Source organism: Charadrius vociferus, unplaced genomic scaffold, assembly GCF_000708025.1.
Source record: "Charadrius vociferus isolate BGI_N301 unplaced genomic scaffold, ASM70802v2 scaffold676, whole genome shotgun sequence".
Taxonomy (NCBI): domain Eukaryota; kingdom Metazoa; phylum Chordata; class Aves; order Charadriiformes; family Charadriidae; genus Charadrius; species Charadrius vociferus.
Genome location: NW_009648661.1, coordinates 482,667 through 500,554, shown reverse-complemented (window position 1 = coordinate 500,554; position 17,888 = coordinate 482,667). Strand labels below are relative to the sequence as shown.

Genomic DNA, 17,888 nt, shown 5'->3' with positions numbered 1-17,888 from the left:
GTCTCCAGGGGGGGGGTAGGGAGCCGAGCGGGCCGCCCCCGGCGGCAGCAGGAGAGGTGGCGGTGGGCTCGGGGGGAGGCGGCGTTGTTTGTCCCCCTTAGCAGCCGCCCGTGTGTGTTCAGTTTCTCCAGCAGTACCACCACTACCAGTCCCATGTGGAGATCTTCACCTTCCAGCCGGACAAGCCCAGTAAGGAGCTGGCGGAACTGGTGATGTTCCTGGCGCAGGTAAGGCCCGCTGCTCACCCCCGCCGCCCGCCCGGACAGCCGCGGGGGGTTCGCCCGGAGCGCAGTGGCTGTGCCCGGGTCGCCTCTCCCCGAGTTGTGCTGCTGGAACCCCGACGGATTCACCCTAAAACGCCGCGTTGACCGAGATTACTGCAGCACTATTGTCCATTCGCGGGAACACAAGTTTTTCTTTTGGGACACTTTTTTTTAAAAGGACTTTATAATTCCACCGTACCTATTACATCTATGTATCCGTAATAGAATCATGGAATGGTTTGGGTTGGAAGGGACCCTAAAGATCATCGAGTTCCACCCCCCTGCCCTGGGCAGGGACACCTCCCCCCAGCCCGGGTTGCTCCAAGCCCCGTCCAACCCGGCCTTGAACACTTCCAGGGATGGGGCAGCCTGCGCCAGCGCCTCACCATCCTCACTGTCAAGAATTTCTTCCTAATATCTCATCTGAATCTCCCCTCTTTCAGTGTAAAACCATTCCCCCTCATCCTATGTCTCCTGTCCCTGATCAAGAGTCCCTTCCCAGCTTTCCTGTAGCCCCTTTAGGGGGCTGGAAGGCTTAAAGTTGTTTTCATACAACTTAAAACCGTTATTATACAAGCAATTATAATTTTAGTGGTTGCTTACGCTATCTCACGCTTTCCCCGGGTTAGGCATTGACCCGAGTTTTTTTCTGGAGATCTGAGCTGGTTCTGTCTCTGCCCAGGTTGCCCACTGCTACCCGGAACACATGGCCAGCTTTCCCCAGCAGCTGAAGGAGCTGCTCTCTTATCACCACACGGTCCTGGATGCAGACCTGCGCATGGTAAGACCCACACCGAAAGGTGTTCTGGGCAGATCGTGGCCGGTGGTTAAACTATGTCCTTTACGTGTGAGATCAGCCCTTGCGGTTTGCTTTTTAATTTTTTAATAAAGATGGAAAGTGGGGAGTGTTATGAAATTTCGGTTCTGATTCCCTATTTCTCTCTCACAGACGTTTTGTAAGGCTTTGATCTTGTTAAGGAACAAGAATCTAATAAATCCGACGAGTTTGCTGGAGCTCTTCTTTCAGCTGCTGCGGTGTCACGATAAGCTTCTACGCAAGGTAAGCCGTGCTTACAAAAACCGGTCTTCATTTCCAGTGGGTTTTGACCGACTTGCCAAAAGTAATACAGTGCTGGTAGCAAAAACCAAATTGGAACCAAAGCAGCTGCTAGGTAAAGGCGTATTTGTGGTTTTCTGCCATAGAAGTACTTTCTTTCGGCCACCAGAATTACTCAACTGGCCATCAGCATGTGCCTGAATGAAACAGGGTGGGAGTGTTTTAAGCCATACTTCATCCTGTTCAGTGTCCTGCCTCGCTGTTTGTACTGAAAATAAAGTATGCTTTTAAATACATTTAAAAAAAAAAAGCATACTTGAGACTTGACAGGTTTCTTGTTTTTCCAGCTGTAACTTAAAAGAGAAAATATTGTTGGTGGAGATGAGTTTGCTCTCATTTTAGTACTTGGAGACTTTGGGGGAATGCTCATGTGTCTGCACTGTTCTCTGCACGACTTGTGGAGTTCACTCTCTATTCTTTTTCCTTTAACAGACTCTGTATACTCACATCGTGTCGGACATCAAGAATGTCAATGCTAAACACAAAAACAATAAAGTAAACACAGTAAGTATTTCAGTTTTCAGATATGCTTCCATTTAACCTCTCGATATCGTGGAAGACTTATAGTAACAAATGTTTCTAAACTGTTTTTCTCAGACACTGCAGAACTTCATGTACACGATGCTGCGGGACAGCAATCCCACTGCTGCCAAGATATCTTTGGATGTGATGATTGAACTTTACAGAAGGAATATTTGGTAGGTCTGGCAGCGTTGTATTGATTCCCCACTTATTGTGGGGTGGCTGTCCTGACATCACTCAGGGTACGCAGTGCAAAATGTAATGCCGGGAGGCTGTCACTTAAATGTATTTGTCGTCTTTGTCTTCCAGTGGGGCTGTGTTTTGTGGAATGTAATTTAACTGGGAAGAAATACTGTCTTGCGTGAAGTCTCAGAGTTATTTAGGTTGAATCTCTGACATTTTAGTTGAAAATGGTATATAAATTGTGTGTACTGCAGTGGAAATGGAAGATGCGTGCAGCTCAGTTTTTTGAGCTTGTGCACGAGAGCTGCTGATATTGGCATACAGCCTGTGATGTAAAGTGGAAAGAGAAATTTTGATTTTTTTTTTCTTGTGTTACGTCTGTATGTTTATTCTGGATGACTGATCTAATAGGAGCTTTGAGTTTGGGGTTATTTTTGTGAAGCTGTATTATAACTCCTATTTTTAGCAGATAGCAGCTTGACGAGTTGTTGCCTAGATAAGTATTGCTTGTTTCTAGATTCTGTTGCCTAGATAAGTATAGATAAGGAGTAACAGCACACCGAGTACTGTCAACTGCTGTCTTCTACCTAATATGTTGCTGAGTACTTCTGTTGTGTTACAAAATGCTGGAGCAGGTGTAAATTGCGTGAGAAGACAGTAGGCTGTTCACTGCCGCTTGCTGCTTGACTGTAAAAACAGGTTAAAGGCTTTTCGGCAGTCCACTTTGGAACTCATTTGCTATTCTTGGTTCTTGTACAGAAATGACCTGTATGGAGATACAAGCGCAAGAAGGGATACTGCCGGGGAGCAGCGGGTCTGGTGCTTGGGTATCTCCAAAATAGATTAGTGGCAGAGTACTGATGGTGCAGCTCTTGAGTTTCTTACTCAGGCGGAGTTCCCAGCACTTTCCGCAGGAGTTACGCTGGGGTATGAATGGCGATACTGCTCTTCCCACGTATGGCAGAGAAACTGCAGCTGGCAGATAGGATGTGGTAGAAGGGCGTATTTGGGCATTTGATGTGGAGCATTCAAGGAAATATTGTCTGTTCCATGGCACAAATAAAAATGTCTCTGCACCTTTGTTAAGATATGTTTTTGTGTAGCAGTGACAGGAGACAAAACAGAATACCGAAAAATAGTGTTGCTAAAAGGTGAATCTTTGTAATTTTATTGAGTAGGTTTGTAAGTATGTGAGACTTGGTATAAAATCAAATTAATTCCTGCAGCTTTATTTCTTACCAACCTTTTTTTTTTAGAGCATAGTTTGTTTTAAAATTATCTACTTGATTTTATAATAAAAGAATAAAAGTTAGAATTCTGCACTGATTACTTTTTTAGGTGGCAGGCAGGTGGTTTGTTTTTTTTTAATCAGTGGAAAAAGCAGTGATCTGTCTTCATTTGTTTAACTGGAGATTATTGTTTCTGTCCCTTCAGTCACAGCACGAGCTAGATGGATCATAAATGTCTGTCTGTTTAGATTAAGGCACTGCTATGTTGGAAGAATTACAGAAAATGACAGAAGCTTAACTTTGTTGGCGTTGGCTGATCTACTTGGAGCATTGAGACACTTGATTGTAATGAAGCTTCCTGCTTGTTAGGAGTCTGATTTTGAGACTTTATTTTCTGAGAATCCTGAAATGGCCAAACTTGAAGTAAAAGATATTTTCTTTTATTCCAGGAATGATGCCAAAACGGTAAATGTCATCACTACTGCTTGCTTTTCCAAAGTGACAAAGGTGAGAACAGAAATCACTTGATGAAACTAGATGTTACCTGAGCGAACCTAAGATGTGGATGTAGTAAATACTGTGGCTGTTGTAAATGCTCCTGTCAGATAATCCTGTCCTACATGAACTTACGTTGCTTTTCAGGTGTTAGTTGCTAGTTTGAAGTTCTTTCTTGGGAAAGATGAAGATGAGAAACAAGACAGTGACTCAGAATCTGAGGTGGGTGTTGTGATTACATCTTCTCTCCGTTATTGAAACTCTAATAGGTCCGCCATCCTAGTGGCCCTGGCTCTGCCAACCCGTCCGCTTCTGTGTTACTTAGTTTTCCATCTTGTTTCCTTCAGATGTTTTTACATTTCACAAAAACAGTTCAATGTTTTTGACACCTGGCCCCAACTGATAGCAGGATGCCTTTGCTGTCTGTCTGAAGAATAGTACTTAGAGCTCCTTTGCTTTCCTTTTGTCCTTGTGAAGGAAGCATTTCACTGTGAAGACCTAGGCAGGGGCTGGTCAGGCTGATTTGTGAAGATGAGTTGCTCGTTGTCTAATGCAGAGTTGTGGGAAGAGGCTTTCACTTGGTGTCTTTGAAGCTGGTTTAATTTTTCAGCTGTCTGTTTTGCCTTCTGTTCTCTTTTGTGCACTACTTTACATTTCTGTACAAACGAACGTAATTCGGAGAGCTTGAGAAGGCCGATAACCTAAAAGGAGTTCAGTTTAGAACCTCCTAATAGACAATATCATTATATGTTTGTGACTAAACACTACTCTGTAATTACACAGCTGTAAAAACTACTGTGTTGACATGTTGTTAAGTGTTTGGGATCTCTCTTGTATGTGGCGACCTTTATGGAATCATGATTTTAAATGCTAATGTCTAGGTATGATGAAACATAGGAAGAGGGAGAGTTTTCAGACATCGTATGTGATCCCGAAAAATATCAATACTTTTTATTTCTCTGCTTCCCGTATGAAGTCTGATTTCACCTGATTTCCTTTTGTTCTTTCCCAAGGATGATGTTCCCACAGCCAGAGATCTGATAATACGGTATGCAACTAACAAGAAAAACACTAAGCGCAAGAAGAAACTGGAAAAAGCGATGAAGGTCCTCAAGGTGAGGAGGGTGGTGTCTGACTTGACAGCACTTGAGGTGAATCCTTGAAGTGTGGAAATCTTGTTGTTGCCGCTGTTGACTAAGCTACCTTTTGTCATCTTTTGTAGGTAGAGGTCCTCAAATGTTCTCGCACCTCTTGGCCAGGCATATGCCATGTTTGCCTGGAGGAGAACTGTTCAGAAACAGACTTAGTCTAAGTTGTGGGTTAGTTCTGCCCTAGGTACTCTTGGTGTGGTCCACTGTGTTAAAGCATGTGGTATCTTGATAAGTAACTTGTGAACGCAGCTCCTGTTGCCTCTTAGGTCAATTGGTAGAAAATGATAGACTTGAAAAGAGTGATAGTTTACCTGTTCCAATCAAAGTGCCTCTTTTTGAAGTGAAGAATGGGAAATAGCAGCTTTTGGTATGAGCCTGAAACTGAAGGACTTGCAGCTCTTTCATGGAAAGAAAAAAATGTCTCTTTTTTTGCCCTGCAGAAACAGAAGACGAAGAGCAAGCCTGAAGTGTTCAACTTTTCTGCTATTCACTTGATTCATGATCCCCAAGGTAAGCATGCATTGTATTTTGTTTTCCTTCAAGTTAAGTGTTAATCCCAGACACTGAAGCTTAAACATTTTTGTAAGGAGAATGCAAGTGACAAGTAGATACAAATATGACAATGTGATACCTGCAGTGTGCTTTATCCTAGAGTTTCATAGCACTTAAAAAACAATTTGAGATCAATCCTCTTGTGCTTGTTGTAGTGGAACACTTACAGATAGACAAGGAAGGAGCTTCGCATGCGTCAGGTTGCTACAGTTCAGGATGTGGCACTCTGCCTCTTTCTTGTATGCCTAAAGGTCATAATTTGTATGAATGGGGTGTAGTTCATTTACTATACCTTCTTCAGCTTACCCCCCTTCAAACATCTATTCCTATTACTAGTCTGTTTGTCTGATATTACTCAACTTGGTCTTAGTCTGATCTAGTGAGCCTCTGTGGATTTTGTTTTTCAGATGAACCAAAAATGTATCTAAAAAACCCCTAACTTTTAACACTGACCCTGTGCTTATCATGCCAGTTTGCCTCTCTGCTGAATCTGTGCACAGCTTTAGACCTTCTGGGCATGTGAGAAGAAAAATAACCTATTGGAAGAAATGCTCTAGCGAACTTTAATTTTGGGCTTAAAAGACTCCAAACCAAACTGACTGCCTTTTTTAACCTAAACCCACCTTGCTTCTGCATCGTGCTTTTTAATTCTACGACTCACCTATTATTGCTTCTTCTAGACTTTGCAGAGAAACTGCTGAAGCAGCTGGAGAACTGCAAGGAACGATTTGAAGTGAAGATGATGCTCATGGACCTAATATCTAGGCTAGTTGGAATACACGAGGTACACACTGACAATTTTAAAACGGTCAGATGGTAGCATGATGGTGACATGTTCTGGCCTTGTGCCTTTGGGAAATGAGGTTTAATTTTGCTGTCTGTTGAAAACGGCGCAGGTATGGTCAGGTAGTTGCCAGTGGGCCTCATGGAATGGTGCGGAAGTGTGTAGTGCTAAGTGAGCTTTGCTAGAGAAGACTGTGGGTCTGCAACAGCTGAGCTGTCTCTAACAAATAGAGGACAACATGTTTTTTTTTTTTCCAAGACCTGCTCCTGGGAGGCTCTTCAAAGGAGAAGGGGTTTACAGAGGAGTCCAGCAATTGCATATGCACTCTTTGAGGCACAGCCAAAGCGTGATCAAAATTCCTGGAGCCTCTGTGCTTTGGGAGAGAAGATTGTGTCCCTGAGGCAAAGGGAAACGGCACAGTGGAGGACTGTGCAGCAGAGTGCCCTAATTTGAAATCTGTGCAGTCTCACAAGAACGATTCTCTGGATTTGACAGAGCTTTGGATTGAGCCTTGTATTTCCTTTGTACAAGTGATTTCCTTATTTCCGCATGTATCAAGCTCACGACAGGAGAATGCGTTATGCAATGAAATCTAAGGCATTTGAGGAGCAAGCTGTGTAGAATCATTGTTTTACAGCATATCAGCCCGTGAAGGCGATATCAAGTTAACAGACAAGAAGCTAACCTGTTACAACTTCTTTTTTTCCTGCAGCTTTTTCTTTTTAATTTCTACCCCTTCGTTCAGAGATTCCTACAGCCCCATCAGAGAGGTAGGTAGCTTCTAGTAGATAACACTGCCAGGCCATCATGTCACACGTACAGTCAGGTCTTAAAGTGGTGCTGGAAATGCATAGGCAACAGTAGCTTAAGAAGTAGTAGTCTAGAGAGTGTGGATGAAGGGAGTAAAAGGTCCTGACTGCCAGAAGTGCAGAGTGATTTGGACTCGTACGTAAGCTGTGTGCACTCGATGCTCTTTACCTGAGCATCTGAGAAACTCTAGTAATGGAATAAAATGAATCAGCTGATTCCCTAGTTCCTTGCAAATCCTGACGAGTTGGGCAAAGCGTGACCGCCTTTTGCTGCTTTTACACGTGTTCCACTTTAGGTGTAGAGCATTCCTTTCTGTCTTAGCTGGCTGTTAAGGGCCTGCCCTGCTGCTGGGGTGGAGGCTGGCGAGTTCCTGATGCTTGGTGGGAGAGGAGAAGTAGTTGTCCCACATAACTTCAGACTGAAATGGCTTTGAGACTTAGACTGAGCGGCTTGTTGAGTTAGCTGTTTTGCTGGATGCGTTTATTGGCCAGAGTAAGCTGCAGCAATATACTTTAGCGTCATTTTCCTTCTTTTCTTGTCTTCCAGAAGTGACAAAGATTCTTCTGTTTGCTGCACAAGCTTCACATCAGCTAGTACCACCCGAGGTCAGTACTTCATCTACATTTGGTGATGTTAAGAGTGGACAGCAGTCCAGCATGGACATATAACTGAGTGCATTCGTGGGGAGAGGGAAAAGGGAATCTGGTCAGACCCTTTGTCTTGAAAAGCTTATAGTAATTTTGGCTACTTCTGCAAGTTCCAAGGGATTATTTTGCATAAAGGGAAAAAACCACCCATGTCTATCTCTACAAAAGTATTGGTGTCTAGAACTGATTTGCAGGCGACAGTGAGAAGTCCTGAGCTCTATATTTTTTGTGAAAAGGGCTTTGTCTGTTAACAGTATGTAATAATTTTCACAATGTAATTATTTCTTATTTTCAGATTATCCAGTCCGTGTTAATGACCATTGCCAACAACTTCGTCACAGACAAGAATTCTGGGGAGGTCATGACCGTAGGGTGGGTACAGAATCTTACAAAAACTGTGAAACTCTCTGGATGTGGAAAAATATTTTTCCGTTTTTAAACCGCCTGCAGCTTATTCCTGTCACTGATTCTATGCTTTCAAGAACCTGCTTGAATAAAACCAAGTTAGGACAATACCTCAGCATAAACTTCCCTTAGTTTTGTTGTCAGTATTTTAAATTCCTGAGAATGATGGGTTTCTGTGCTTAGTGCTGTGACTTAACTTTTCTCGATGTCATGATGGTGCTTCTTTTTTTTCTTTCTTGTTTGGTCGTCTATTTTTCTTCCTTCCTAGATACTGGTATTTCTGTTTTGAGGGCCGACCTCTTGTCTGTGAATACTGTATATACTCAGCGCGTGGCAAGCAGCATAGTTCAGGATTCTTAACTTTGATGTTCTGTGGATGAAATTTCTCTACTGACAACAAATTTAAATGTTGCTGTTAGTGAAACTGTAATGTATATTCTCTGACTATTTTAGAGGGGTATTTCTGAAAGCTCTGGTGGTAGTGGAGTAGAGAATGATCAGTAAATGCAGGAGAGCTGAACTGTCCGTGAAGATGAAGCATTCAACAGAGACAGACTATTATGTGTAGACATGCTGTGGAGATTTTGTGAGCTGTTCCTTTTCCTCCTGATGTGGTTTTAATCCAAGTATTTAGTGTACTAAGTGTGTGCATAAAGATGCGAACTTATAAGCAAACTTTTGTGAGCCCATGGACTTCTGTTATATTGTCCTAACCTTGCTCATGGTTGACTTCAGAACTGTTCCTTGATTTATTTTCTTTTTAATCGTTTTTGTTGGTTTGGTGATTGTTTGACTGCTTTTCCTGTCTGCTTGGACCCTGGCTTCAGTTGTGGAATCCTGAGGCCTAGGTTCCGACAAAATAATAGCTGGAGAGTAGAGTATGGGGCAAAGACGGAGAGTTTTGGAGAACCATGGCACGGAGAGCTCCTTGCGATGTTCTTTGTTACATAAAATGCTGTATGAGGCTCTTCAGGTTCCAGATAATTCAGTCTGTTACTGGGCCAGTGGGAGTTTCTCCCAACTGTTGTGTTCAGAAAATAATTCATTTCAAATTTTTTTAGAATCAATGCGATAAAAGAAATCACTGCGAGGTGTCCGTTAGCCATGACTGAGGATCTGCTCCAAGACCTTGTTCAGTACAAGACTCATAAAAATAAAAGTAAGTGTATTACATGCATATGACTTCTAAATCTTTTTTCTCCTGTACCATCTGGTCCTCCATTGTTATAGTCTTTATAATGGGGATGTCTTAATTGTTTTTATGTGGGCTGAGAGGTACCATTTTCAGTATGCCTGTTGCATTTCTTTGTGTTTTGAGTGTATGTGCATAGGAGACAAAACAGCTGAGGGTAGTTATAGCAGGGGAACTAATTAGCAAAACTAAGGAAGGGAAGCTGCTTGCTAAGAAAGATATAGCCCTAAGGAAGAGCTGGATCCTGCACTGGAGAAATCTGAGGGAGCTATAACTTTAGAAAAGGCAAGAGGAGACTGTAAATACTGCTTATCTGAGCGGGCTTTCAGTTTGTTTAGAGTTCTGCTGCTCGATTTATTCCTAACTCTTTTTTTTTTTTTTTTTGTCTGGGTAGATGTGATGATGTCTGCAAGAACTCTGATACACCTCTTCCGTTCTCTGAATCCAGAGATGCTGCAGAAGAAATTCAGGGTAAGTGTTGTTTTGTGTGTTTCATTCACCATAAACATAGGCTTATGCACTCAAAAATGATAAGTGGTTTCATAGCCTCTTAAGAGTGAGGTGGAAACATGCCTGTGTTCTTCCCTGCCTGCTCTCTTGCTGCCTTTTGATGTGGCGTGCTTGTATTTCAAGAATCTCTTACTTAAAATTTATCAAATTCATTGTCAGAAGGATTGCGCTACAGAAGCTTGACAGTCTTCTTAGTGTTCGTTAAAGTTCTTAGTAATTCAAGTTCTTATTTCATGAGGCAGAATTTAACTTTCCACCCGCACCCTCCTCTGCCCCAGATTTCTTCATGGATCTGTGGGCATTAAAATAGCAGCCTGCTTAACTAAGGTTTTTGTGAACTTACAGGGTAAGCCTACCGAGGCCTCGTTGGAAGCCAGGATTCATGAATATGGAGAACTGGATGCCAAAGATTATATTCCAGGAGCGGAAGTACTGGATGTTGAGAGTCAAAAGGAAAAGGGAGGAAACCCAGAAGAAGGTTGGCCTTTTTTTTTTTTTTTTCCCTTCACGGCTTATATTTTGAGCATCACTGTCACTAAGATTTTATTTGGACAGAAAATTTGGTGTTGGTGCATTTCATTTGCTGCTGTCACATGCTGCTCCGTTTAGAATCACTGTTACTATCCTCAAGCAAGTGCAATTTATCCAGTGAAGTTTGGTACTGTGTGTTGGTTTCTATGACAGCCACTGAGCTGAGGAATTAACATTGTACACGGTGAAACCGTCATGTGTTGAGCTCTTTCCAAAGGGAAGGTTTTTGATGCATATTGTGAAACACTGAAATATTACTTTGAAATAGCATTTGGCTTCTTTAATTCACTTCCTGTGTAAATGCTTCATGTGACTTGGAACCTCTGCCTGAATTAGGGGGCAAAAAAAGATGGGGAGGGACTTGAAAATCGACCAAGAAGAGTTTGGCAAATCAACGCTGAGGCCATTGGAGATATTGCTGTGGAGACGTACTGGGGGAGTAAACACCAGGTTTCCTATGCGCGTGAATGCAGCGATTAGTGTAACAATTTCTTTGCTTTGGTTTTTGAAGCTGATAAGTTCAGCGTATCGGTCAGTTTGGATGGCAGTGAAGAGCAATGCATATACTGTAGAAAGTAACTTAACTATTAACTGCATTGCTTCCCTCCTTGGTTTAGCTGGCACGGAGCAGAGACCACCGTTACTGACCAGTGTAACAATTAGCATCTGTAAAATACCAGTTCTTCAGAGATGGTCCCAAATGCACTTTGTTTTGTGTATCTTTAACTTCAGATGAGAGTTAACTTTTGCAAAGCGTAGCATTATGGTACAGCTTGCTGCAACACTGACTTGTTGCAAAGCTGCTCTGGGTGTTTTCTATGGTTGGCTTGGTTTTCAGTGAATGAGTTGTATGTAAATGCATTTCCTGTAAAGGCTGTGATCACCATTGTTACAGGTTTGATGAAAGCTCATGATAAGTAAACGTATTAAGGTGACTGCAGCTCACAGTAATGAAGAAATACACCACCTGTTATAAGCAGTCTGTCGGGGGGGTTGTGCGCATGTGTTTTGGAAGCTCTCATGCCGCCATATGCACTTAGGACTATAGAAATTGGTGTCCATAACTAAATGTGCATATGATGTGGGTGTGCTAAGAAATGAAAGCTGAGGGTTTTTGCCCAGCTCTGAATCAGTTGCAAGCCAGATGGGATTTGGTAGTTGCACTTGCCAGTGGGAAAGCACGGGAGCTGGTGGTCTGTTCAACTGTTCATGTCTTCTAAAAATCACTAACAAACACGGATCAGATGCATTAAGTATATTACGTCTTTTTAATATCTATGTATATATCAGGCTGAGACGCTGAGACCCTACAGCTTGCATCTTTGTAAGAATGTCCCTGGGCATAAATTAAGTTAGCTGATAAGTAGTGAAAGGCAGTGGAGGCTTGCAATTCAATCTTAAATTATTTCTAAGTTAAGCTGAATCTGTAGTAACAGCTCTGTGTGCTTTTTCCCCTGAGCAGATGGATGGGAAAGTGCTAGTCTGAGTGAGGAGGAAGATAATGAAGATGGAGAATGGATTGATGTGCCTCACTCCTCTGACGAGGAGCAGCGAGAAGTAGTGAGTTCTAACTGCCTTCTACCCCAAATACAAATGAGTGTTGTTAATTGCAGGTGCAGATCAGATTCTCTTCCTTTGTACCTTCACGTGGCTGCTCAAAAATAACTATACAGGGCTGTGGAGTGACACCAGAATCAGTGAGGTTGAAGCACTATTTAGGACTTGTGCTGAAGTATGCACGTTGTTAGGGTGAGGGGAGAGATGGGGGAATGCGGTCCCAGTGCTAAATTCCTTCAAAGCTATGATACTTACATGAGTGCTTTTATTTGCTCTGAAATACGGAGTGGATGTCCTTCTTCATTCTAATACTGCATGTTGGATATAAGACTATGAAGAATCTTAAAAGCTGGTTGTAGCATTTCCCAACAATATTGCCCTTACATGCGTATTTGGGAGGCATGGGTTATGGATAGCAGCACAGAAATGGCTTGCAGAGCTCCGGATGATTCTTCTTCTGTCCTTTTTTCAAAAGGCAGAGAAGGTGAAAAGCATGCCTATAGAGGAACGGAAAGCCAAAGCTGCGGCAGTCAGTACAAGCAGGCTGCTAACTCAAGAAGAATTCCACAAAATACGTCTTGCCCAACTTTCCAAAGAACTTAATTCCGCACCTGGCAAAGCTGCCAAGAGGAAAAATATTGAAATAGATGAAGAGGAAGAGGGCAGGTAGGATACGGACTATTGATGAGTGTTTTCCCTGTAGTCTGGCGATACGGCGATACAGCTTTTAATTGCAGCAGGGCACAGAGCTCTGCTGTTGGCCGGTATCCCCCGGTAATAGGTGCTGAACAGCCACACAGCCTAGAAAGCATCCTGGCCTGGGGGATTTCTTTATACCTGGGAGAGAAGATATGATGGACCGATGGGAACTGGGGGACTATTTTGCTTGTTCAGAACAATACACACGTGTTTTTTTAGCAGTAGTTGCATCAAGTAGAAACTCCAGAGTTTCTTATAGTTTGTGGTTAGAGAAGGACTTGGGAAACAGTAATGAGAGACTTGGGTAAGGTTGTCCCAAGCACGAAGAGTAGCCTGAGAGAAAGAACAAGAAGCGTTTGTGTGAAAGTTGATAGGACAACAATGGTGTGAGGGACATACGGTCAGGAGGGCTTACTGTTTTTCTTGCCAGATGAAGTTTTGTGTGTGATGGCATTTTGTTGGGTTTCTGTGTGTGTAGGGGAGAGTTGCTTTCACTCAGAGATATTGAACATCTGCACAAGAAGCCCAAATCGGACAAGGAGACCAGACTGGCAACTGCAATGGTGAGGAACGTGGCTATTTCATATCCTCTGGCTTTGTAGATTTGGGTTTGTGTTTTTGTCTCCTGCGGAAGGAGGAGGTGGTGGGCTTGTGTCTTTGAGTCAGGTACCCAGCTGCATTTTCAGAAGTGTTTTGTGTAGTTTTTTGCTGTTGCATCTTGGCCGTAATAAATAAATGGTCTCTTGCTGGTCACAGCTGATGATGAAAATACAGGCAGATGTAATTCTCACTGTGACTTAAAGAATTACAGCCAGCATGGAAGAATGCATGTGACACATGCATAGTCATACTCAACCTGGATTTATTGTTACTGCCATAGAACTTGTCACCTTAGCAGCTGATGTTAACTGTAGGGAATGGAAAATGACACCTGTTGTTATTTACATTGTTTATTCTAGGCTGGAAAAACAGACAGAAAAGAATTTGTGAAAAAGAAAACAAGAATTAACCCGTTCGCCAGCTCTTCCAACAAAGAAAAGCAGAAGCATAAGAACTTCATGATGATGAGATATAGCCATAGTGTCCGGACGAAAAATAAGCGTTCTTTCAGGGAAAAACAGGTAATATTTCATGTTGAAAATAAAGGCGGCAGTCTGAACAATAAAGTTAAAATGCAGGTGAAGTGCTGTTTATTCTGTGCCTTAAGTTGTTGCTGTTTTCTTTGATGGTTTAATTGCTGGAAAGGACTGTGGGCTTATGTGGCTTCCATTGAATCCTACCCAGGGGATCCTATCGGAGATTGTGTTGGTGAAGAATGCTTTTGTCAGTCTTTTCTCTTTAATATGCATTGAGGACCAAGCCCTGTTGCAAAGTTACGTGTAGGTTAAGGCAATGATAACGGGGTTTGTTTTCCTTTATATAAACTAAAGAAGATCATATTAAACCCTGAGTATAATCCTGTGATAGAAGAAATGTTTTCTTGATATGGAGGAGTTGTGTTTTTAGGATAAGCTTTCAGTGTGTTTCTTCACTCTTTGTATACTTTCTTTGACCTTTCTCCTGTTACCGTCACATTACGGACTTGTCTGTCCTGGCCTTGAGGTCATCTGATAGCTTCTCACTAATGTACTTAAAGCACAGACTTAAATGCTTTTTATTACCTGTTTAAAACTGCGTATAGAAAAATGAGGTGCTTTAGTTTAGCCTGCCGCAGTAGTTTAACAGTATGCTGCTCTTACTGGTGAAGCCCCTGCCCTCTGCTGCTTCCTCAGCTGTAAGCCCGGCCACAGGGCTGATGGGGGTTCAGACAGCCCCTGTGAAAGGATATACATGCTACAAATTTGTATTTGGCAGTCCAGTTACTGCATGTTCCCGCAAGCAGCAGTGTCAAGGGTAGCTGAAGGGACATCAAAAGGCAAGGCAGAAATTTTGGGGGATGACTTTGTTCCTGAAGGCATTGGGCAGGGAGCCCACATAGCTCCCCCAGGTGACTGGTGAGAATGGAGAGCGGCCAGGGAGCCCCCCCTGCTCCTGCGGTGCACTCGGCTGTGGGGCAGTGGGTGCCAGAGCACTGGTGTAGGCACATTGCCTTGCCCTTCTGTGTGTCACCTTGGCAGGGTAAGTCTGTGCTAACAACAAATATCTGCCTTAAAATCCTTTTATCTAACCTGGCAGATGGCCAGTCTAGGGTTTTGCAGGCTGTTATAAAATCGAGCTCCTTTGAACATGTTCCAAGAAAAACTTCTAGAATAATCCAATTATGCAGGAGTCTTGTTTGTGTGCGGTGGTAATAATGGTGTTTTCTTGCTAGGTTCTGTCTTGTGCATTCAGCTGCTGCTTTTACAAACTCTCCTTTGTGAGTTGTTTCCAGGATCATGGTATCATTAGGCTAATGTATATTTGTCTGCAATTTGTTGCCTTAAGAGCAGCAAGACTGAAACTGTTTATAGACTCAATAGAGAGAACATGCTGTAAGTGTTACTGTTAAACAGGAAGACTTAGACTAAAATCCTCTGTAGTATTTTTATTTGCTTTCATTCTGCCTCACCCCAAGTAAGGCTAACCACATTAAACCAACTCTCAACATAGAAAAAAAAAATGCAAACAAACAATCCACGCACTTTCAGGAAACTACTGTTTACAATAATTCTTACACTTGGCTCACTTCAAAAAAATCTGTCTTGAATGGTTCCAGTCCTTACTCCTGATTAATGTTTGAGTGTAACAACTAAACCCTGAAAGAACAATTTCTTTTTTTTTTTTTTAACTATTTTTTTTTTTGCCAAGGAGTCATGGAGCAGATGAGCCTTGAGGTCCCTTCCAACCTGATATTCCATGATTCTATAAAGTTAGGACAGCACCAGTTCTGTTGACCACGATTTGGAAATACTTGTTAAAAGGATAGGATCCTGTGTTCCGCTGCCCTCTTAGGTGGTAGAAGAAAATAATTTTGTCTATAGTCCAGAGCTAAATCTCTTACCAACTAAAATATGTCTAAAATAAACAACCAAGCATCTTTAGAGTGATATGGCACTTGAAAAATTCTAGTATCTCTCCCTCCCCCCTTGAAAAGCAGCTTTGTAATACTCTTTCAAAAAAACGCTAGTTAATCCTACTTACCTCTCAGCTGGACTGAATTTTTTTTTCTTGATCTCTTCTAGTTGAATATGAGTCAGTGGAAGAACAGTTTGTTACTCTAATCTTTATCGTTATATAGGATCTGCTGATGATGTATTGAAACACTCTTTTTGAAGTCCAACTCTTTAATTTTACAGTTGAGTTTAGCTAAAAACCCACAACATTTCTGCCCTCTAATAGTTAGCATTTGCCAGTTACTGCTCCCAGATTTAGCTGATAAGCTGTTAGTGTTTTTCTCTGAGGTTAAAGAAATTGAAGAATGTTGTTAATGTAATAGTGTTGTTGTCCCCTTACTTAATGTTCTCCTTACCTGAATATTCCACTCTTCTTTTGTATTTAGCTGGCTCTTCGCGATGCGCTTCTGAAAAAGAGAAAACGGCTGCTGAAATAAACCAGTAATGGAAAGCAGTACTTAATCACCTGTGAAGAAATTGCCCTAGAAATACTTATTTCCACCCACCACCACCCCAAAGGAAAAAAGGGACTGAAATGCCTTATGGAATTATCTCTATTCTGTTCAGAATTACAAATTGAATGTTTCCAAGCTATTGGACATTGCATCTACAGGATAGATGGAAGAGGCCTTAATCCTTTCAGGATGTGTATTTTTGAAACCGTTCTAGGAAAGAAGGCAATTATCTTTTATTGAATTTAATTTACTTACATCTGGTTTTGTATGTGTAAGTATTAAAACATACAACCTTATTGTAAAAATATTTTACTTGAAGCAAATAATGAATAAGTAATTGGAAGGGAAAAGATTATTCTGGCTCAGTGTATAAAGTGTGTGTCTATGATGTCTGCGCTTGTCTTAGGGATGAGGTTTTACAGACTAAGCCATTTTCTAAGCAGCTGTTTTCTACCTCTTTAACAAAAATAAAATAAAGAAACAACAACAAATTCTTTAAATACCAGTAGGTTCAAGTTAACTGTTAGGGGGAAGAACAGGAAGAAAACAAATATGAAATTAGAATATGGGAGACTGCTTTTATATTGCCATTTAAATAGAAAGGTGCATCACATGCAGGAGAACAAAGTAATCTTATTTTCCGGTATCAGTGCATCTTGTCGTGGGACTTGCTGATGCCTGATTTTTGAAGTATACATGAGAATCCACGTGGATCTGTGGATTCTTTAAGTCAGAGGTTGAACTCTTGATTCAACCTTGACATCTGCTGGGACCATTAATGGATTTGTTCTGGGCCTAGCCACCTGTTTCGGTGGAAACTTGAGGGAGTTATTTATACCACCTTTGGTGAAATTCTGTTTGAAATGTATTTCCTTGTAGGGCAGAAGCAGGTGCCACAGGCACAGTATAATGGAAAAGCATTGGGTGGGGTGGTTGTTTCCTTTCTTCTTGGGAAACCAGGCTGATGTTTATATCCCACATGGAAATCAACTCAGTTTAGGTATGTTTGTTATGTTGAATATGCAGTTGTATTCATTTTAATTCCTATTTGTGTGTGTTTGTTGTTACATCTTGCTTCCTAAAACAAAATAAGCTTATGGAGGCTGTGGAGAGATAGGAGGGAAGAACAGAGTAGAAACTTTATACAGCTTTGAATGTTACATTCTGGTTCAGTGCTCCTGCTGAGGGAAAGGCAGGGATTACAACTTGGGGAGTGGCGATGGCCAGTTGCAGGATGTGCAGGAGGGAGGTGGAGGCCAAGGGATGCAGAAGAGCTGTAGCGCGATGGGGATGGAGTGTGGAGCAGGGGCTGAAGATTGCAGCAAGGGCAAAAGATGTATCATATGTACTTATAATATATAAGCTCCTTTCCCCGATTCCTTTTTTCCCACATGTCCGTGTATCCAAAAATTAATTACTTCTGAGGCTGAATGGGGTAGGCAATTACTTTTTTGTCATCTTTGCGTTTAGGATTACTGCTTTGTTTCCTTTTTACCCTTGTCTCCCTTGTCCACAGCCTGGCCGTGGGGTTTAGCAAGCTGAGCGCTGCTCCTGGTTGCTGCCTCTTCTCCCCTACTTCCAAAAAGCAAGAGTGCTGGAGTGCCTTTTTCTAAACTATTTGCTAAAACTAAACAATGCTGCCCGACACTTTTTTTTTTTTTTCCTCTCTTGTGTTTTCATCTCTGTCTGTCCCT

General features: G+C 42.0%; 1 protein-coding gene across 1 annotated transcript in view; it reads left to right on the top strand.

The window, feature by feature from the left end:
• The window catches only part of SDAD1 (SDA1 domain containing 1), a 16,454-nt gene extending 278 nt beyond the window's left edge, over positions 1-16,176 (top strand). Inside the window, exons 2-23 of the mRNA XM_009886494.1 lie at positions 123-227; positions 946-1,044; positions 1,213-1,323; positions 1,813-1,884; positions 1,978-2,078; positions 3,764-3,821; positions 3,957-4,031; positions 4,823-4,924; positions 5,401-5,470; positions 6,193-6,296; positions 7,009-7,066; positions 7,653-7,711; positions 8,049-8,125; positions 9,220-9,317; positions 9,745-9,821; positions 10,206-10,338; positions 11,124-11,129; positions 11,854-11,951; positions 12,424-12,614; positions 13,126-13,210; positions 13,607-13,768; positions 16,126-16,176. Of these exons, the coding sequence (XP_009884796.1) occupies positions 123-227; positions 946-1,044; positions 1,213-1,323; positions 1,813-1,884; positions 1,978-2,078; positions 3,764-3,821; positions 3,957-4,031; positions 4,823-4,924; positions 5,401-5,470; positions 6,193-6,296; positions 7,009-7,066; positions 7,653-7,711; positions 8,049-8,125; positions 9,220-9,317; positions 9,745-9,821; positions 10,206-10,338; positions 11,124-11,129; positions 11,854-11,951; positions 12,424-12,614; positions 13,126-13,210; positions 13,607-13,768; positions 16,126-16,176 (1,992 nt within the window). The remainder of the gene's footprint in view (positions 1-122; positions 228-945; positions 1,045-1,212; positions 1,324-1,812; positions 1,885-1,977; positions 2,079-3,763; positions 3,822-3,956; positions 4,032-4,822; positions 4,925-5,400; positions 5,471-6,192; positions 6,297-7,008; positions 7,067-7,652; positions 7,712-8,048; positions 8,126-9,219; positions 9,318-9,744; positions 9,822-10,205; positions 10,339-11,123; positions 11,130-11,853; positions 11,952-12,423; positions 12,615-13,125; positions 13,211-13,606; positions 13,769-16,125) is intronic.
• The last annotated feature ends 1,712 nt before the right edge of the window (positions 16,177-17,888 follow it).